This window comes from Chinchilla lanigera, unplaced genomic scaffold (genome assembly GCF_000276665.1).
Source record: "Chinchilla lanigera isolate Chin_1 unplaced genomic scaffold, ChiLan1.0 scaffold00007, whole genome shotgun sequence".
Lineage (NCBI taxonomy): Eukaryota > Metazoa > Chordata > Mammalia > Rodentia > Chinchillidae > Chinchilla > Chinchilla lanigera.
Genome location: NW_004955408.1, coordinates 21481794 through 21503649, shown reverse-complemented (window position 1 = coordinate 21503649; position 21856 = coordinate 21481794). Strand labels below are relative to the sequence as shown.

The window sequence follows — 21856 nt, the reverse complement described above, 5'->3', positions numbered from 1 at the left end:
AGGTGCCAAAGTGGTTCTAAGAGAGGATTCTGACTGTTTCCGCACAAAGGAACAATGAATGAGGCAACAGATTTTAGCCTAATGTGATCATGGCGCAGTACACACATGCACTGAAACATGATACTGTATCCCATGCATTTGTACAGTTATGTCTTAAAAAATTAAAATTGCTTTAAGATTATGCAAAAAATGAGGAAAGCAGAAGTGAACTCAGGACCTTTGCACTGAGCTATGTCCCAGCTTTTTAAAATTTCTGTTTTGAGACAGAGTCACACTAAATCACTAAGTTGCCCAAGTGGGACAGGCTTGAACTTGTGATCCTCCTGCTTCAGCTTCTCAGAGTGTTGGGATTACAGGCGAGCACCACCACTCTTGGCTGTCACTGTCCCTTAAAGCGTGTGATGGGATCTTTCTGTCTGTATGAAAGAAATTAAACTACACTGAGCCACAGAGTGAGAATACTGTGTCCTTTTCAGTTCTTGTCAAGACACTCCGATTCCATCAAGGAGAAAGCCTCTCTGGCATAGCACCTTGTTAACATCGCTGAAACCCTTGCTCACCTTTCTTTTCAGTACAGGGGGAGAAGATTTCAGGCTTAGCAAGCAATTTCTCTAGCTAGACTTCAATAGCACTGTTTTATTTTCGTAACACTAAGTTTTCCACAGCTACCTTCCGAGGCAGATTTGGCTCACAGCCTGCCCAGCATCCACTTCCGCTTTTTTTCCTTAGTAAAAGAAACTTGGTTTTTGCAGCCAGTCAATAGCCCTCATTTCCCAAAGTCCCTCGCAGCTAAGTGGCCAAGTGGCCAATGAGAAGCAAGCAGAACTTGCTGTGCATGACTTTCAGAAGCACTTCCTGGTTAAAAGGTGCACAGGCATATGCCTTTGTCTTTTTTTCTTTCCTGACTGATGCATGAGTGACCGATGCAGCCAACTTGGGCTACAGAGCAGCCTTGATAAGGGAAGCCTGCTAGTAAAACCAGCAAAGCAGATATAAAGGAGGAGTCTAGGGTTCCCAGTGACCGAATTGCATTGCTTTTTCCGTCCTTCACTTTGCGCCCGAAAGAAAGTTCTTACACACATCTGTAATTTCTGCTCTCTGATCCTAGCTGCCAAATGCATTGCTTACTGAAGAATTTTGAATTGGTGGCAAAAGATACAAATCTTCCTTTTATCGTAATATAAAATCCAGTTCATTTTTTAAAAAAATCAAAATAAGCGCCAGAGCATCGAGACAATAACGTTAGGTGTGAATCTGCACGGGCCATTCATGGAATGCAAAATGACAAAGTGGGAAGGGGTTTTAGGAGCCGCTGTAGCAGGCTCTCATGTTTCTTGCCTGCAGAGATTCTGTGAGAACAGAGGTTCTCAGCGGTCCTGGGAGAACCCTTCTCTTGGTTGTCCTGAGGTTTCAGGATCCCCGAGGCTGGTCCAAGCCAAGACACTCACTCACCAGCTGTCTTCCAGTGTCTGTGTGCTGCTTCTTCCCTCCTGCCTCTTTTCCAGCTCCACCGCTGTCTGTTCCAACAGGGCAGACACAGCATCCTGCAGAGACAAAGGCTGAAGGATCAGATGGTCACTGTGGGTTCATGGCCTCTGCCCATGACATGAGCGCAAAGCCTGAGATCAGAATGTCAAGTGTCTTGCCCAAGGTCACATGAACGTTGAACTACGGGCTGCTTGTCCTCCAACTGGTAGTTCTCCAGAGAAATCACCCCTGCATGAGTGCACCTACTGAGCAGAATTTTGGAAGACAGTGAGGTTCAGCAGTGAACTGAGGGAATTACAGTTCTGACAGTATGGAGATCATAGAGTCACCAGGGAGACCTCAGAGCATGATCCATCAGTAACACAACAACAAAGGAGGACTGGGAGAGATGGGAGGATTGTACGCCCAGGAAGACAGAAACAGTAGGAAAGCCTGGGAGCTGCATTCAGGGAGGGCTTCCTGGAGGGAAACATCTATTCTCAATGGTATCTCTGTGAGGAAACTTGTGGGACCTGAAGGAACTATTTAAACTCTTGGTTTCTACTAGTAACTACTAGAAAAAGTCACTGTGAAGATTAAGTGACCTGAACTATACCAGGTATGCAGAAAAGCCCTTAGCACATAGCACTCAATAAGCAGTAGGTGATACAGAGCAAAAATCAGAACCTCATTTTCTGAGTACATGATGGATGAATCTGCAGCCATCGGTGGTAGTGTGGGCAAGAGCTTAGGTAACTCCTGACATTTTCTTTGCAGGGCAGGAAGAAAGAACTCACAGCAGCTGACGTCTTAGTTACAGGCCAAGTAGGAGGACAGACAGATTACATGTAGCATCTTATATAAGTCACGTAACCACTGGGACAGGTTGGGATTGCTGCTCCCCTGGAAGATGAACATGAGGAAACTACCGCGGGAGGGTTGATGTTTCCTACCCAAGGTCTAGAAAGGAGAGGAGTTTGTTTTTAAGACTTCACCAGCTCACTGTCTCCTTTCTGGAGGAAGAAAGCCCTGGGTTCGTGCCTAGCTTTGTTGCTTACCAGATTATGTCTTAATGGAACCGGGTTAATCTGTTTGAGCCTTGGTATACCACACATAATAAAGAGGACAAAGATCAGTGCAAAAGGAGTAGAGATGACAATGATGGAAAAAGGGGAGGAGAATGAGGAGGAGGAAGGAGAGAAAAAGAAAGCGGACTTAATCCTTCTCTTTCCCGAGATGACACAGCCTGTCGCTTCCCTTGAAATTCTGCGCAGTGACCGTCTGGAGTCTACAAAGGGGGGACCAGCGCAGGCTCACAAGACAACAGAGGCCCCACCCCTCTCCAGCCAACTTGTGCTGTGGTCAGGACTCGCAGGGTTCCTGGCTCCACTGAAGCCTGGCCAGTCTGGGCCCAGAGGTGTGGGCCTTGCAAGGGCAGGAAACAGTTGTAAGGATACCGTCACACGCTAAAGTATACTGCACTGAAACAAATATATTTTTTTCAAAGACAGGAAAACATAAAGTTTGCAAGAAACTCAAAATAATAATGGAACAATGATCATTTATTAAGCCCTTCTATCACATGCTCTTTTGTTTTTTTTGTTTCTTTTTTAGGTTTTGGTTTGTTTGTTTTGAGAAAGGGTCTATGCAGTGCAGGCTGGCCTTGAACTCACTGTGTAGCCCAGGCTGACCTCAAACTCATGGTGATCCTCCTGCCTCAGCCACCCAAGTGCTGGGATCACACACAGGCTTGTACCACTACACTAGGCCTAGGTTTTGGTTCTTTTGAGACAGGGTTTTACTATGTAGCCCAGGGTGGCGTTGAACTGGTGGTTCTCCTGCCTCAGCCTCCAGAGTGCTGGGACTATAGGTGTGTAGCATCATGCCTGATAACTCTAAGTGCTATTTACAGGGATTTCTTCCAAGCCTCATAACAACCTTTTAAGGCTCAAGATAGACACAAAAACAACAGAGGCTCAGAGAGGTGACCTGCCTGATTCCTGCAAGTCCAAACAGGTCTCTCGTTTCTGTCCTTTCCTTGGCTCCCTGATCCCTCTTGTACACCTTCCGTGGTGGACTTTACAGTAGTGTTTTGTTTGTTTTTTTTTGTCTTTTTGAGATAGGGTCTCACTATGCAGCTGAGGCTGGCCCTGAGCTCACTTTGTAGCCTAGTCTGGTCTCCAACTCGCAAAGATCCTCCTGCCTCAGCCTCCTGAGTGCTGGGATTACAGGTGTGCACCAGGCCCAGCCTTTTCTCCTTCTCTAGTTCATATTTTTCCTTTTTTTTTTGGTGCTAGCGCCCTGCACTGATAGGCAAATGCCCTACCACTGACCTACACCTCTGGCCCCAGCCCCTGTGCTTCATTTTTTACTAGCTGTGAATTGAGGTTTTTGTTAGGCAAGTGATAGTAGAAAAGCAAAATACAGATGCAGATGGTGCAAGCTGCAGCTGTGGAACTACCTGGCTCTTCATCAAGACCCCTCCCCAAGCTCCTCTCCCTGGCCCTTTGCCCTACTGGGACCACAGCTGCTGCCCAGGCTGTCTGGTTCCAGGAGGGGCTCTCGCGCCCCTCACCCAGGTGCTGCGCCTGTGCAGGGTGGATACAGACCCTAGCCCAGCTCACCTCGCTCTCAGGTCCTGGAGTGGAGGCCGTGGCTCCCGCTGGCTTGGGCTCCCTGCTTGGTTTGTTCAAGTATTTGTAGCTCAGGAGGTTGTACCAGCGCGTCGACCTCTCCCCGGACCGGCAGACCTCAGCCAGGCTGATCTGGGCGCCGCCCTGTTGGGGACGGAAGAAAAGCCCCAGTGTGAGTCAAGGTCCTAAGCATTTGGCTCCAGGGGATAGAGTGGAAAACACCTTGGCAGGTGAGACAGAGGCTTCCAGGGAAGAAAAAAGGGCTGAGTGTTATCTCCAGTAACTCATTCATTTGGTGGCTTACTCATTTGCAAAACCTCTTCTTTGTTGTTTTAAGACAAAGGGTCTTGCCGTGCTGAATACGCTACCCTTGAACTCCTAGGTGCAATGATCCTCTTGCCTTAGTCTCCCGAAGGGGGCAGGTGTGTGCCAAGCATCTCTCTCTCTCTCTGTGCTGAGAATTTAACTCTGAGCCTTGTGCATCCCAAGCCCCTAGTCTACCATTAAGCTACATCCAAAGCCCTCATTTGCCATATCTTTACTAAGCATCTATCCTGTGCTTTCTTGTCTTTTTTTTTTAAATTGTAATTTAAAAACCTCACATGACATAAATGTATCACCCTTAATTTGAAGTGTACCATTCCAGAGTATTAAGCATATTCCCACAGCTGTGAAACAGATCTCTAGAACTTCTCAATCTTTTTTTTTTGAACTTCTCAATCTTGCAAATCTGAAATTCTGTACTTAGCATTGAGTACCTTTCCCATGCTAATCATACTCACCATTAAGTTCTGGGATGGTTCCCATGCAGTCCTACTTTCCAGGAGCCATCATTACCCAAGCAAATCAATACAGACCAAGTAGGGACAAGCAAGCTGAAAACCATCGACCACTCCACTCACACCAAATCTACAAACATCTAAAAAGTTGACCAAACAAGTTGTTGGTAAGGCTACGAGGACACAGCTAATCTCTCACCTTGCTGGTGGGGATATAAGACAGCAGAAACCTTCTGGAAGGGATTTGGCAATTATCCACATAAAACACGGACACCTTTTACTCTTGGACCCAGCAATGCTCCATGTAAATGTCTATCCCACAGATAATCTCCGCACAAGCACAAAATGAACCACAAAGAAGAATCTTTGCTGTGGTTCCCTCTGTAATAGTAAGGTTTTAAATACCTTAAAGGTCCACCAGCAGGGGGTTGTTGAATAAAATGGGGTATTACACAGCTGTGTCAAAAATGAGGAGGATCTCTTTGTACCGATGCAGAGAGACCACCAGGATATGGAGCAGGATAGAACATTCAGCGTGTTATTTTTGGTACAAGAGACGGAGAACAGGACAGAAGATAATTTTATCACACCATGTTTGAGGTGCAAGGGGGAGTCAGTGATGCTCACAGAATCATTTGTGAAAGTGGAAACATCAGAAAGTAAAGAAGAAACAATGAAAATGGCAATTATAGAAGGTGGACGGGAGGGGAACAGCTGGATTTCTCATTAGCAAATCTTTCTTATAGTTTTTCTTTGAATCACATACGTGAAAATGAGCTCCAACAAATTAACCTATTAAGTACAACCCTATTAAGTATATTAAGTATAAGCATAACCCATAGAGAAAAGAATTAATTCAAGTAATTTAATCTTTTTTCCTGAACATCCTTAGTTGAAAGACCTACAAACTAACTTTAATTATTCCCCAGAGGTTTAATTTTTTTTAACCAGTCCTTTTTTTTGTCCAAGAGCTCTGGTCAGATAGAGATTTAACTCATTCTCCCTGCTCTTCTTTGTTACCACACACCAGGGACTGTGCCAGTGGGTGGTAGAACACCAGGCAAGGGCTCAGGAAAAGAAAGGACTTTTTAAATTAATTTTATTTATTTATTTATTTATTTATTTATTTATTTATTTATTTTCTTGCAGTACCCAGGGACTTGAATGTGCGAGACGACTGATTTATCTTTGAGTTTTATCCCCAGCTTTTTAAAAAAATTGAGACAGGGTCTCATTAAGTTGTCCAGGGTAGCTTCAAGCTTGCAGTTCTCTTGCCTCAAGCCTCTCGAGGCACTGGGATTACAGATGTGCACCACTGTGCCAGGCAGGAAGGCTTCTTCAAGTCACTAGCAATCCTTGCTCCTAGTTTCTTCTTCTACATGCTGAGCATTTCTAATCCAAAACTCTGTACTTCAAATTCCAAAACTTTTTCAGCACCAACATGATGCCATAAGTGGAAAATTCTACACCATTTTAAGGTACAAAATTACCTTTTTTTTTTTTGGTCTTTTTGAGACAGTGTCTTGCCGTGCAGTTCAGTCTGGCCTTAAGCTCACTTTGTAGCCCAGGCTGGTCTTGAACTTGCAAGAATCCTCCTGCCTCAGCCTCCTGAGTGCTGGGATTACAGGGGTGAGCCACCACGCATTTAAATGGTCTCACTCTGTGTACTGGGAAAGAAAAGAAGAGAGAGAAGGACAGAACTGGGGAGACCTAGAAAGAGATTACTACAATCACACAGACGAGAGATGACAGGGTTTGGGTCAGAGGATGTGGTGAAAATGGACTGAGTCTGGGGATTTTCAGAAGGGGAAGCTAGCAGGATGGTCTGTGAAAGCAAGAAAGTGGTCAAGGGCAACTCCCTTGTGCCTCACCTGAGCGATGGAAGGATGGGGCTGCTACCAGCTGAGACAGTGAAGACACGGGACGACAGACGAGGGGCACTCTGTGGCCACCCTGATTTGGGGTGCTTATGAGATGCCTAACAGAAGATGTAGAATAGGAGTGGAAACATAAAGTCAAGGAGTAGAGAGGCCCGGATGAAGCACACACCAGAGATAGTGTTCGAAACGGGGAAGCAGGGTGAGATCCAAGGAAGCGACTAGCAAAGGGGAGGGGAGCGAGGACTGAGCGCTGCGGCACTTGACACGGAGAGGTCAGGGAAACGAGGCGGAATCAGCACCTGAGACCCTGAGAAAAGCCAGAAATGGGGAAAGACTAGGAGAGAGCTGTTGGAGAAGCCAAGGGCAAGGGCTGTCAAGAAAGATGGCGGGAAGAGCTGGGCAAGTGCGGCTGGCAGGTCAGGAAAGGTGTGAGTGTAGAAGCGGATGCCGGATTCAGTAACAAGGAGGTCAGGGACGGGCGTGCTTTCAGCGGAGTGATGAGGGCGAAGCCTAGGCAGATGGTTAGACAGAGAAAGTGAATGCCTCTTTCAATTTTTTTTAAAGAGGAAAAAACTAACACAATAACAACAACACAGACAAAAACAAAGCAGCACAAAAACAAAAAACATACAGGATTTCAAAACAAGATGATAAAAATTAACAATGGTTGAGAGAACTACAAGCCAATCTCCCTAATGAACACAGATGCAAAAATTTCCAATAAAATACTAGCAAACAGAATGCAGCAGATCATCAAGAAGATTATACATCATGACCAAGTGGGATTCATTTCAGGAGTGCAGGGATGGTTCAATTTATGCAGATCAATAAATGTAATACACCATATCAATAGAGCCAAAGACAAAAAGAAATCACATGATCTTCCCAATAGATGCAGATAAAGCTTTTGATAAAGTCCAACACTCATTCATGATAAAAACCCTACAGAAAATCAGAATAGATGGCCTTTTTTTTTTTTTTTTTTTGGTCTTTTTGAGACAGGGTCTCGCTATTCAGTTCAGGCTGGCCTTGAGCTTACTTTGTAGCCTAGGCTGGCCTTGAACTCACAGTGATCCTCCTGCCTCAGCCTTCTAAGTGCTGGGATTACAGGCGTGTGCTAACACGCCTGGCCCTAGAATAGATGGTCTTTACCTCACTCTGATAAAAGCTATCCATGACAATCCAATAGCCAACATCATACTAAGTGGACAAAAACTAAAAGTTTTCACTTTAAAATCAGGAACAAGACAAGGATGTCCACTGTCACCCCTCCTATTCAGCATAGTTCTGGAAACATTAGCCAGAGCAATTATAGACAACTATGACAAGGAATAAAGATAGGAAAGGGAGAAGTGAAATCATCATTATTCTCAGATGACATGATACTCTAAATAGAAGACCCTAAAAACTCAACCAAAAGGCTTACAGAATTAATAACCAAATACAAAGTCAACACTCTTTCAATTTTTACTACAAAGAAAAAGGAAGAAACAATGTCACAGTTGGAAGTGGACACTGGGTAAAAAGAAGTTGTTTTTTTGGAGCATGGGAGAAGTGAGAGAATGTTGGTGTATCGGGAGGCTGAACCCAGTTGAAGACACAGGAGAGAGCAGGGGAGCAACTGTGGAGTGATGTCCTGGAGCGGGAGAGGGAGGAAGAGGCTGCCTGCAGACAGGAGTGCGGAAGGTCCATCCTTAGAGACCGGAGGAACAGCGGGAGCTATGAAAGCAGCTCCACATGGGGTGGGAACAGTGAGCGCTCTATTCAGGCTCCTGCACTCACTGCGGGAGAAGAAGGTTGAGTTAGGCACTGCAAGAGGGACAGGAGACGAGCCAGTCTGTCAGCTGGACACCATTCATGGTTTGCAGGATGACAGCAACTTGACACTTTTCAAAGGGCAACACCCGGCGTAGCTGTGTGTTTTTGTCCAGTTGCACAGGTGGAGAGGAGGCGGTGGAGGGATCCTTTGACAGGGCTGGGGTTTTGCCAAGCGAGTAGGGCCAAGCGACAAGGAACAAGGGGGCTGTTAAGAGTGGCTAACTACGGAGCTTGGGAAGCGGGCCGCAGCGACAGAACCCGAGCTGATCACACATAGCCTAACGGCTGAGCGGTGGGTGGAGCGTGTGGCAGAGTTGTCACCTGTGGTTTGTGATCTTGTGGGAGACAGCCCTGATGTTCCGCTCAGCACATAATCTAGGTCGGGGGAAACGACATCCCTAGCATTAACCTTCCGAGGGAGCACAGTGCGAGGCTGGTCATCTGCGTACTTGTGCTAAGGGGTAAATGAGATGCTGCACACAAAGCTCCTGGCCCAACAGCAGTCTCGGACAGTGCCCATCACGGGTACTGTTGCTGGTGCCTGGGTCATTAAATGGCTTGACCTAGACTGGGGATTCCACAGACCCAGCAATGCAGGGCGACTCCGCGTGGGAGCAGACAAGCCCTTTCTCCCTCCTGTCTCACTTCCTTTCCTCCTATAGCTACCAAAACACAACAGCCTGACACCCATGTCCCCGCTATGTGCAGTAAAGGAGGCTTCCCATTGGTCATGGACAGAGACAAGCCACAGTGAGATGAGCGCTTTGGCTGCTACCATGGCAACCACGATGGCCAGACTTCCATTAAGGAGGAGGAATAAAAGGCATCCACTTAGGGGAGGAAAATAGGATTGAGTCCCTTCTCATTTAGGAATGCCCAGGGCCGAGGGAATGCCTCACTGGAGGAGCCTGGGCTCAGAAAAGCTGCCTGCTCTGTCATTCCACATCCACGATGCTGGCCAGACCCTTTTAGTCACCATCCCCACCCACAGCCTTCAGGGAGCCCTGAACAGAGACAGCACAGAGGGACTGATGTGTGAGGGCTTCAGATGTGGACCTGCTGGGGTCAATTATAGCTTCTGCAGCTTCCCAGCCTTAGGCAATGTCTCTCACCTCTTTGGGCACCGGCTTCTCCACTAGTATATAACAACCTAGTTTACCAAACGGGAATGAGGGTCCATAGAGACAATGCATGTCAGGAACATGGCTCAGTGCCTATCCCTTATTGTTTTACTGTCAATAATAATACCATAAGTGGCAGTGGTGCTGTTGCCGCCCCAGCTGGGCAGGAAAGGGAAAGGAACTGATGTCTAGTGAGCACTGCGCATGTGCTGACACTTTGTTCCTCTGCAGCCTTACTGCATGAAGAGTGACCCAGGGATGGGCAGCACTGGCATTCTCTGAGAGGGCTGCTAGAAACGTGGCACGTCAGGCCCCAGCCAAGATTTGTTTTTTTTTTTTTTTTTTTTTTTTGGTACCAGGAATCAAATTCAGGACCTTGCGCTTGCCAGGCAGGCGCTTATGCCGCTGAGCTATATCCCCGGCCCTAGCCCAGACTTGCTGAATCCAAACCTGCGTGTTAACCAGAGCTCCAGTGTGCCATGTGTGCATGCACGTTCCAGGTAGAGAAACAGTTTGTGTTTCACTGAACTCTTGAGAACAGCCTGCAAGGTAGGCAGGATGAGCTGGATTTTACAGATCCAGGAGATGAGACTGAAAAATTAGGGTGAGGTAACAGGGCAGGAAGGGTAATCACACCCTGAGATCGTGACGCTGTAGCTCCACAACAGAGAAGGGTTTTCTAGCCCCATCAGCCCCAGGCAAGGCCGGACAGCTCAGAAGCTCCTCTCTGCAGTCAAGGCCTGTGGCTCACCCCAGGAGAAAGGAGACCAGCCTGCGCAGGGTGCAGGGACCACCACTGCCGTTCTGTTACCCTGTGGACATGGAGGCTGGGAGAAGGCTCAGGGACACATGAACATCCGGGTCGCCCCTCTGCGTGGGCTCCACATTATCCTGTCACCGCAGCACAGGACTCGTTTCCAGCACGGCCCTCAGCACTCCTGTTTCTGTATTAGCTGACAAAGCTGGCTCCTTGTTGGAGCGGTTTTCCCACAGGACCCCCATCGCCCAACCGCGGGTGGGCACCTAGGAGACGTCCAGTAACGACGAGTGAGCAGAGCTTCTCTTGGCACCCATGCTGACTGACTGACTCCTCATTAAAACACATGAATGTCTTAAGTAGCATCTTAAGTGCCTAAGTAACATCGGGGTTCATGGAGGCCTTTACTCCTCCTAACTCATTCGTACACCACAAGCCTGGGTTAACCGTGAATCCTCCCTTGTCCACATGATAAGACTGGACAACACCCATCTGCACTCCTTGCCTATCTCAAAGGGCACGCCCTTCTGAGGACACAAACATACCCAACTTCATCTCTAACTCCTGCCAATGCAGTGAGGCGGGGGAGGAAGCGAGAAAGAGGAGGAGAAGAAAGAGGAAAGTCAGAGGAGGACCTCTGCTATAGATCAGGTGTTCAGGGTGGTATGGCCATAGACGCTTGGACCTCTGTTATAGAAAGGGACCAGCAATGGCCCAATTCAGTGAAAACCTACTGTGTGTCAGACACTTAGATGCTTGCATGAACTGTCTCATTTAATCCTTTTAATGACCCTCTGGAGGCACTATTTAAATATCACAGATGAGAAGGATGGAGATCAGAGAGGTTAAATAACTTGCGTAAGGACAATCAGCTACACAGAAAGTGAAGGCAGGACTGGAACGTTGGTCTGTGCCTTTTGTCTAGTCTCCAATGCAGCACAGTAAAGCTCAGGCAATGCTTACCATCTTCCAGGACCTCTCAGGTCTAATGAAAAAAAATTTTTTTTTGAGACAGGGTCTCACTATGTAGTTGAGGCAGGCATGGAACTCATGGAGATTCTCTTGCCTCAGCCTCCTGAATGCTGGAATTATAGGCATGCGCCACCACACTCAGCTCAGATCTACTTTTCTTCTGAAAGGAGATTCCCCCTGACTCCCCATCCTATCTGAGAATACTTTCTTGTGGAGTCATCTCTGCCTATAACCCAAGATGTGCTGGGTTCTCAACTCCAACCCACATTGCCTTCAGATCTTTTTTTTTTTTTTTTTTTTTGTCTTTTTGAGATAGGGTCTTGCTATACAGTTCAGGCCTTGAGCTAACTTTGTAGCCAAGACTGGCCTCAAACCTGCAAGATCCTCCTGCCTCAGTCTCTGGAGTGCATGCACCACCACACCCGGCTCAGATCTTTTCTTGTGTGGTGTAGGGATCTAACTTAGGGCCTCATGCACATTAGGCAAGTGCTCTATCACTGTCCCCAGCTCTTTTTTACTTGATTTTGAGAAGAAGCCTTGCTAAATTGCCCAGGCTGGCCTTGAACTTGTGATCATTTTGCCTCAGCTTCCCAAGAAGACAGGCTTATAAATGTGTACCACCATGCTTCTCCTTGAAACCCCCTACAAGCTCAGGGTGGACCAACTCCCAGAAGGGCCAAAGGCCAGGCAGATGGACAGAATGACAGACACAGCACTCACCAGGCACTCCTCCGCATGGCCCTGGTCAGTGGTGCACACATCGACTCGTAAGGTTTTCTGGCGAAAGGCTGGGTAGGACATGGATACCCAGAAAGCTTCGTTGAACACGAGGCTGTCAGAGGCATCCAGGGGCCGGGTCCGAAACAGGCAGGTGGTGCTTTCAGAACAGGGAAGGACGGCCACACGGATGTTCCTACAGGGAGACAGAATCGCAAGAGAGCAGGGTTCAGCTAGCGTGTAGGCCAATATGTGGGGTTCAGCAGCTGCTGAAATTCCCCCCAAAAACAGTAGCAGAAGAATTTGGAGAATGTGTCAAGACATTGCACTGGTATTTGTGAGGCAAGCAGGAAGGGCCTCAGACTGCTCTTCCTACCCCTGGATCCCGAAATTTTCAGAATCTCAGCATGCAGAGCCTGAGGTGCGTTGTGTACAAACGCTGTGTGCAGAGGGGTCAGAGAGGGTTGCCTGTTACACCGAGGAGTCAGGGGAATCGAACCCCTCAGACACCTAAAGCAGAACACCATGCCCCACGCAGAGAGGTATGTAACAAAACTACAGACGCATTCATTCTTGGACCCACATAGCGCTCTTTGGCGCTATCTTTTTGCACAGATATGTGCAAAAGTATCAACAAGGTACAGAAAAGATTATTTGTCCTGGCACTGTTGATATGGGCAAGGGCTAGAAAGAAGTCAAGGGTCCATTGTTGTCTGTCTTTCCACTTCTCTCCTTCCCCCATGTCCCACCCCCAGGCTGGCTGGCTGTGGTTCCTACTGCTGCCCTCTAGGCCAGTGGTGGAGAACCCACAGCACGCAGGCTGCTGCCGACTGTTTGTATCATTGACAGTTTGCCACCACCGCTCCAGACCTTACAGACAAGCTGCAGGAGCCAGCAGGTGGGGAGATGAGTGCAATCCAGCTTATACCTGCTCTGAATGGGAAGAGCAACAGCCCATAGCGCAGGTGTTTTCTGTTCAGGTAACACCTAGTCACATCCTTGCAAGGGGTGTAGTGACTAGCACCGAACCTTTAAAACGGGAGACCCATTCCTTTCTGCATGGAATGTCTGAGCTTCATAAAGACAAAATGTACTGTGACCATTTCTTCAGGAGGGCAGCTTTTATGAGGGATTGGCTTGCTACCCCATTCCCAGAGCTGGCACAGAGGTGCCAGGATGTATGAGGGGAGGGGTGGAAAATGTCCAGGGGACCTCTCTCTGTAGCTGGGTGAGTGTGCTGCTATGCCTGCACGTACATGAACAGGACAGACCTTCAGTGTCATGGCCATACACATTAAGTCGCTGCAGCAGTACTCGGAGTTGGAGGAGGACAGAGCAGCAGAGTGTCCCCAGGGAGGGCCACAGAGGGGAGAGGAAAATTCCCGACCACCCAAAGCCATACTCACACTTTCTGGTCTTGTTGCGGTAGCAGAGCAGAAAGGTTACTCAGCTGAATAATTAGTATTGCAAACTGCTTATTCTTCTCATCATACCTGAAGTGAAAAGATGCACATGGGATACCTGTTAGGAGCCCATTTCCCTCTTTCTCTTTTACTAATCCCAGGATGTGGCTACTTTGGGCACTGTGGCAAGCTACACGTGCATATCTAGAGCTGCCAGTCGTCTCCATTTTTAAAGATGGCCCACGTGACATTTCTAATTTCCCATGAAAATGAACTGTTGGCAATTAATTTCTATTAAAAAGAATTGAAGTCAACCCTCAGCAAGAGAATAACGTGTGTATCAGCTGAATCTGGGCTGCAGCTGCCAGGGGTCACCTTGGGTCCAGATGGTTGGAACCTGGGCAGGGATGGGAAGCCAAAAGTCTGGGTGAAAATGAACAAACCTCTGTGCAGACAGGAGGTCTGTCCTGGCTCTGGCTCTACAGCTGTCCTGCTCAGTGTGCTGGTGCCAGTACTAAGGTCTTTCTAAACCTGATGTTCTCCATCTGTACAATGGGGAGCAGGGAGGTAGGGAAGGAATGGGGACCCCTTTCGTGGGGAGCCCACTGTAGTTCTGCTTCCCTGGCTGCTTAGCTGTCAGAGTGAGTGCTACTCAAGTGCAGTGGATGAAGCAGGCGCCCAGCCAGACCCTGCCACAGGCCTCACCCTCCCTGACACTTACTTCAGAGCAACCTGGACCCGAGGGGCACCCATGACTTCTGATTCATCACTGTCAAACGCAGCTGCTTCTGGAGCACCCAGTCTGAAAGGCAGCAGGAGAGAGGGGAGTTGGGTTCTCTGTGGCGAAGGGGAACAGAGACATTTTCTGGACGCAGGACTCCCTCTGGGAAACTGGTTGGGTCTTCCAGGAGACTGGTTCTGCTCGGCATCTCTGCGGAGCCTCTTTCCTGGCATGTGCTTGGACCCCTCTCTAGAAGGTGCTTCTGTTTCTCTAGTTCTTGCTCCTCTCACACACACTTTGCAACCACCACCCCAGAATCAGCTCCTTCCAAATCGGAGCCATCTCCAGCCCTAGGAGGACCAGCACCATCCATGCACATCTTTGCTGTCTGCATCTTCTCTTGTTTTGCTCAGCCTTATCCCCGCCCCCAGGAAAGGTGAGGTCACTAAAAAATGCCTTCCCGAGGGCGGACATCTGGGGGATCCAAAGCCCAGGCCATCTCATGGTTCTGCGCTGGCATATGCAGAGTTCATGGTCTTCACGGACACAGGAAGCAGCATTAGTGGACCCACCTTTGCACAGAAGCCTCGTACACACCACTGTCCCCAGCCACGGACTCATCGGACACTGCAGCCGAGACACAGGCCACCTGCAGGCCACATCCTTGAACGGAACTCACAGCTGGAGGAGGAGAGGGAAAAAGGAAGCTGGAAACGGAGGCTCACAAACCAGGACAGTGTCTTCACAACACAGTCTTGACCCGCCTTCCACTCTGAATTCTAAAGCAAGGCCCTGGTTTGCTTCGGGGCAGAAGAAGAGGTCACATATGACTTCATGTTTAATATGCATGCTCTGGGGTCAAATGCCTGAGCTCAAACGCAGCCCCCCACTTACCACTCTATGGCCCTGCTGTATGGATTTAACCTCCTTAGGCATCAGATTCCTCACTGTGAAACGGGGAGAATACTAACTCCTTGACAGGGCTGTTGGCCTTGATAGGCGACTCCATAAGACACGACAGAGGGCAATCTTGAGAGAGAGAGTGGGACAGCGCAAGTACCCTGCCAAGCTCATACCACTGTTCTGGCCGTTACTGTATCTGACACAGGGGTAACGGCTCTACATCCTTCCCTACAACCTGGGACAAAATGAACAGCTGAAACCTCAGAAGAGACAAGGGAGGGATTTAGCACCTGCTGACTCACTCAGCCTAGCCTTTCTGCTCTTAATTCTGCCACTCCATCTCCCTATCATTAACAGACGTCTGTGAAATCCTCTGACGTGGGGCACGCGACGGAGGGCTCTGCACGGGGTGCTCATCCCGCCTTTGCCTGGGTGATGAGCACCGAGGTTGTGCACAGCCCATACCCGGACCGGGTTCAGAGCTACAAAGATGAATACAGTCCCTGCCCTCCGTGGGATGGGGACGGCCAAAGAGGAGTTTGCAAGCTCACAGCATACACATCCGGGCTCTGCTGAGCGCCAGGTACGAGGGTCCGGTGGGAGAAGAACGGTGCTGGCAGCGCAAGGTGCACAGCGACTGGAACCCGAGGCTGGGGACAGGGATGAGCGATGAGAGGAGCTTGGGGTCGGCGAGTGCTGGGACGGGGAAGGGGCTTTCCCAGCCTACGACCCATGCCTGCTGCGCCCACCGAGACCCCCCGCCTTCACACCCACGCATCTCCACCCTCTGCTAAACCACTTAAGGAGATTAATTTGTCTGCTGACTGAACAGCGGCACTAATCGCATAACCTGCTTAGCGTCGGAGCTCTCCCTTGCACAGCTTGCTGTGGCCCAGGCTTCTGGAGATGGCAGGAAGGAAATGTGCCCAGCCCCATGGGCTGTCTCTGGCCCGCGGGCCTCAAGCACACTGTCAAGCAGCGCCGGTGGAGGCAGTTACCTCTCTGGACTGACTGGAGTCTGGGGCTCCCGCCGTAGCTCAATGCCCTCATCAGAGACATTTCTTAAGCCTGTTAGAGGTTCCGCCGGCGCCCCCTCCCCCGGGGAACAATTTGCTGAAGTTGCCACCTGCTGTAGTAGGAGGCTTGTTTTTATTTTTGTTTGAGAGCACGCAGCAAGACTCCCTTCCTGATGAAGGAACCCCAGGGGTCTCTCCGCTCCTCTTCCAAAGAAAGCACTGGCACTCGGAGCCTTTGATGAAGCAGGGACCCCCGCCCCCATTTCTAGCCTGGCTTCCCCTGGCTCGTGCACATAAAGGGAGACTTCTGGGCATGAGAGCAGCAGCCCTGCCCATGGCTGAGACAGGGCCAGCTCCTCCTCGCTGGTCTCATAAAGAACACAGAGCTGGAGCCCTTTGCAGGCAGATCTGTGCACATGCAATAGAGGAGGTTCAGCCAGGTGATCCCACTGCCAACCCTGATCCTGCTGCTTCACTGCAGTCTTTCATTTCTCTCTGCCTCACTTTCTCCATCTGTAAGGCAAACTAAAAAGCCCCATGGGCGCTAACTGAGCACCCTGCTCTGTCCAGAGCCAGATTGACTTGGTGGCACTAGAAAACACCAAGAGCATCACAGGAATCAGTGTCCCGAGCTGCCTCGGGTCCTAGGGTGCAAGTGGGGGGAAGGCACGACAAGAAAGGCACTGGGCTCTGAGATCAGAAAGACCAGGGTTCCAATCTCTGCCTTCTCATCCATGTCTGCGTGACCTAAGGCAGAGAATGTTAGCTCTGAATCTTCATTGCTTCATACACAGCTCCAATAAATGTTAACTATTCTGACTTATTGTGTAGTTGTTGCTGAAGAGCTTTCTTCCTACTGTAGTAGATTTAACTGTGGTCATCATTCATTCTGAAGATTCCAACTTGGACGTCAGACTGTTCTTTCTGACCCTGCGTGGAGTGGGAATCGGATCCGATCGCTCCCTGCTTTTCCACGGAATGAGTCTCTGCGGCATCACGTGGTCCTACTGCAATCAGGGTAAAATCTGAACTTCTAAAATCTCACCGAGTCTTACATGGTCAGGACTCTGCCTCACTCTCCAGCAACGGCGGTGATGCCACACTTCTGACTAACAGCTTCCCAGCCCCTCTTTGGCCCCTCTTTTCTCCTACTTCTTCCAAGGCTGGCTTCTTTTTATCATTCATTCTACTCCACTGTCACCTTCCTTTGTAACCGGCCCTGAACTGCTGGTCCCTCTGCAAGCAGAAAGGCCCTAGCACATGCCCTGTGCTGTTTACTTCACAGCGCTCCCATCTTGCTGCATGTTTATTTCTGTGCCTCCATGTGAACATAAGCTTCTTGAAAACAGGGCCTGGGTCTGTCTTCAAAACTGTATCCTGAGTGACTAACCCAGTGGGTGGCAGATGGCATATCCGTTGAACACATGGGGGAACGGAATCCATGTACATCCATTAGTGCAGGATCTGGCATTTAGTTTTAGTACTGAATACCTGCTGAATAAATAAATCTACCAGGAAAACCCTTTGCACAAACCCGGAGCATACTGGGCTAACAGATGTCTACTGAATGAATAAACAATCTACCATGTAAAGACCTGGCACACAGAAAGCAGCTGGTAAGCGTCACCATAGTTACCATGTTGAGGGGAGACACTCCATGTGCAAAGCACCCTTTCCTCCTTGCTTCCCACCCTCTGGATCTGCGCCGCCTACCTTGGCCCAGGGGCTTGCCCTCCGCCCCTGGCTCCTCCAGCCGGTATCTGTCCTGGGTACTGCCACCAAGGTTCAGCTCGCAAAGAGTGGGACTCAGCTCTGGGTCTTCATACTCCAGGGGGTTCAGGAAGGCATCTCCAGCCAGGAGGGGGTCGGTGATGAGAGGGGAACATGGGGGGGATGGCGAGGAGAGAGAGGAGCGTGGAGACAGGGAGGTCATGGACTTTGGGGTGCCAGACAGGGAGCGCAGGGCCTGCAGGCGGCTGCCCCCCTCAGCCTTCTGGGTCTTGGCCACCTCGTCCTCATGGATGGTGGTAATGCAGCCAGAGGGCCGGAAGCCCGTGGGTCCTTCCAGGAACAGGAGCTCCACCTTGCTCTGCAGCTCCGAGTCCAGCTGCTCGAAGGGGTCATAGTAGAGGTCTGTGAAGCTGGCGGAGGCGGAAGAATCCAGGCTGGAGGCGGCCAGGGAGCCTCGGCTGGAGGTGAGGGATCCAGGGCTGCTCCCTGAGGACAGGGACTGCATGCTGCTGGACAGGCTGAGGAGGGAGAGGACGGTGAAGACACAGTGAGGAGGGTCACCTGGAACTCTGCCGAGCCCGGGAAAGCACCACGGGCACTGAGAACACACGATCCCCTTAGGCTCACTTTCCAGCAGCCAGGGTAGCCCATGCGCCCCCTCTTCCCAGGCACGCTGAGAAGCCCATGTCACCAGACAGAGCACAGCCGGGATGAAACCCTTGGCAGCTGCCTCAGAGACCCACGTTTCCCTTCTAACTCTGTTTCCCAAATCTCCACTGGGCACGTTGCATTCTTGTACTGTTCCATATCTGAATGCAGCCTAGAACACTTTCTAATACCTTTCCTCAAGTCAACTCGCTCTTTTTTTGTTTTTTTTTTTTTTGCCGGTACCAGGAATCGAACTCACGACCTGGCGCTTGCCAGGCAGGTGCTGGGCCGCTGAGCTAAATCCCCAGCCCTCCAACTCACTCTTTTAACCTCAAAAATATTCATCTTAAAAGGAAACGTGCTGTTTGAAAAGCAATGTCACTTTCTACACACAGAAGAGAGCCAAGAGGAAAAACTTAGACGAGCACAAAATGCTGGCATTGAATTCCAGCGATACACCGTTGCCCACCACAGCCCAGTCTAGAGCCTACTCCATCTGGGTTGTGAAAGTGGGTCAGTGGGCAGAAGTGCGTGTGTGGGCATGCAGGTACCTGACGGGGCCTTCTCTGTGTGAGCAGCCCATCCGGGTAAAGAACTCTGTCCCTGGCCGCACCAAGCCAGGCCCAAATTGGCTAAGACAACCACCTTCCAAGTTTCTACACACCCCGACTCAATCCATGGAGAGCAGAGCTGGGCTGCGCCACCTGAGAACACCTGCATTCCCGGGGGGACACCCACCGCCCACCACCCACCTTTTCAGCTGCGAGTGCAGAGTGGCCACCTGCCGAGTTGCTTCCTCCAGCTCCCTCACCAGCTGGTTCCTCTTACTGTTTAACTTCAGCCTGGAGGGAGAGAAAGGCTCAGTGAGAAAGGATTCAACCCTCCTCCTCCCACCCAGCTCCCCCGAAAGGAAGCGCGAGCATGTGCGCTGACAGAGGGCACAGACCAAGGACACACATACACACCCTCCAGGAAGAATTTTACTGTGGTGCCGGGAAGGAGTCTAACCTCTACTTCCATGATGATCCCACGGTAATTACTCTATGAATCGCCATAGGCACAGGGCAAGGGACCTTGAGACTGCCTTTAGCTGCACAGTGATGGCAAGAATGATTTTTACCATTTTACAGATAAGGAAAATTGAGGCTCTTAGTATTAAATAATTTACTTCAAGCTACGGAATTAGTGGAAGGATTTAGGTTTCACTCAAAAGTCCCTCTTTCTCTTTCTTTCTCCCTTTCTCCCTTCTTCCCTCTTTCTCTTCTCCAACAGTTATTTCCTTCCTTCTTTTGTCTCCCTTTCCCTCCCTCCCTCCCTCTTTTCTTTCTTCAACTAATATTTATTTATTTATTTATTTATTTTTTGTCTTTGTGAGACAGGGTCTCCCTATGCAGTTCAGGCTGCAGCACCTTTGAGCTCACTTTGTAGCCCACGCTAGCTTCGAACTTGCAACGATCCGCCTGCCTCAGCCTCCTGAGTGCTGGGATTACAGGCGTGCGCCACCATGCCTGGCTTCAACTAATATTTAGTGAGTGATGCATCACACTGGGTGCTGCCCAGTAGGGATAAGGCACTGCTCTTGTGGAGAAGGATCCAACGGGGCTACATACATTCTACCAGGGAGAATAGAACAGAAAATTAAGAAATACTCAGAGACCTAATTAGTGCAGAGTGGGACAAGGTCTATCGGGGAAGCAGAGACTAATTGGAAAGAACATTAGGGACATCTAATTGGAATTTGAGGAAGCCTCTTTGTGGCTGAGACCACTGGTGCTCACCCGTCTGTGACCTAAGTTCCTGGGCTCACAGAGGGACCATTTTCCCAGACTCCCTTGCTGCTCGGTAGAGCACATGACTGAGCTCTAGCCAATGAGATGTGAGCAGAAGCCATGTGTAGGTATCAGGCTGAAGTGGTTAGGGAAATGGGCAAAACAGTGTTTCACACTGACTCTTGTGGCTTCAGGGTGGGAGGCAGGACAGATGGAAAGAGCCTGTGTTTTTGAATGACCACACAAAAGACTGCTGGTTACTATGAATGCCCAATCAATGACTGTATGAGCAAGAAATACATTTCTATTGTTCAAATTCCCAGAGGAATTCTTGTAGCACATCATGTAGCATGTGGATGTCCTACCAGTAGAGAAATTTAAGTCGACACAATAGACGGACAGGAGTTCTTTAGGAAAAGAACTTTGCCCCCATACTAAGCAGAGTTCATTCACCAGGCTGAATGATCTGGGTATTAAATACCCTACACACACATGTTCTCCTGGCAGCCCCTCATCTGCCACCCTGCTGAAGAGGCACCGACTGACACGTTTTTCCCTCAACTGCAGAGGACAGCACTCAGAGCACAGCAAACCCAGCCTGTGTACCGGGAGAAAGGCCTCATTTCCAGAGAAAACCGAACTACACCATTCTTCTATCAATATACCCAGGCCTCTAACACACACCCCAAAACAAAGGTCAGAGGTGGCTCTGGACACAACTGGGAAATGGGGAGGGGCAGGTGGAGCTTGTTAGTAGACAAGTGAGCCTGTGAGATTACGGAAAGACCACTGCAGCAGCAGGCAAGTCAGCTCAGTTCCTGACGTTATTCTTCCGGCGTCCTGCCTGGGGCTGGCAGGGGTGTGCAACAGATTGGCAGATGGAGGCCATCATGAACAATCCAGAACTTTTAAAGGAATGAGCAAGACTGGAATTTCATGTCCCTCTCCTGGAGCAAAACCTAGAAAGTGTGTGCGGTCTGGGATCAAGAAGTGGGGCACATGTTTCCCACCAGGACAGGCCTCAGAGGCATGTTCCGGGAGTCACTGCAGGTCCCCTTGGAGCCTGGATAGGATGCTGAGGGAAATGAGAGTCAGGCCGCCTCAACGTCCCGAGCACAGTGGGGGAACCACAAGCAGCAGCACGTTAGCTCAAGGCCAGACGGCTTGCGTGCGTGATGCCCGGCACATACTGGGAGGCCAGGACACGTCAAGTGTGAAGGTAAGCAGAGGACCCAGAAGCCAGACCTGGAATCCCCACAAGCTGTAGCTTAGCACCTGGGATCCTGGTTAAAAATGTAAGAGCCTGGGCTGCATCTCAGGGCTGAAGAATTGGTCCCTGGGGTGAGGCCAGGGAACCCATGTCTAATCAGCATCCTGTATGACTGCACCCTGGCTCTGATGAGCGGTGGGGAGGGCCTGGGGGAAGGCAGGGGAAGCAGGGGGGAGCAAGAAGCATGTTAAGAAGCCTGTGATTCTCACAGATCCATGACTGTGCCCACAGGTCCTCTGATCAGCTTTTCC

The 21856-nt window shown here is 49.7% G+C and overlaps 1 protein-coding gene across 2 annotated transcripts in view; it reads right to left on the bottom strand.

Annotated features, from left to right (window-relative positions):
* The window catches only part of Wwc1 (WW and C2 domain containing 1), a gene marked incomplete at its 5' end in the record, with an annotated part of 166521 nt that overhangs the window by 25515 nt on the left and 119150 nt on the right, over nucleotides 1–21856 (bottom strand). The window contains 8 exon segments of one of the 2 annotated variants that reach the window (XM_005376298.2): nucleotides 1453–1559; nucleotides 4092–4244; nucleotides 12148–12340; nucleotides 13551–13637; nucleotides 14269–14349; nucleotides 14841–14949; nucleotides 17901–18436; nucleotides 19319–19408. In XM_005376298.2, the coding sequence (XP_005376355.1) occupies nucleotides 1453–1559; nucleotides 4092–4244; nucleotides 12148–12340; nucleotides 13551–13637; nucleotides 14269–14349; nucleotides 14841–14949; nucleotides 17901–18436; nucleotides 19319–19408 (1356 nt within the window). 2 annotated transcript variants of the gene reach the window in all.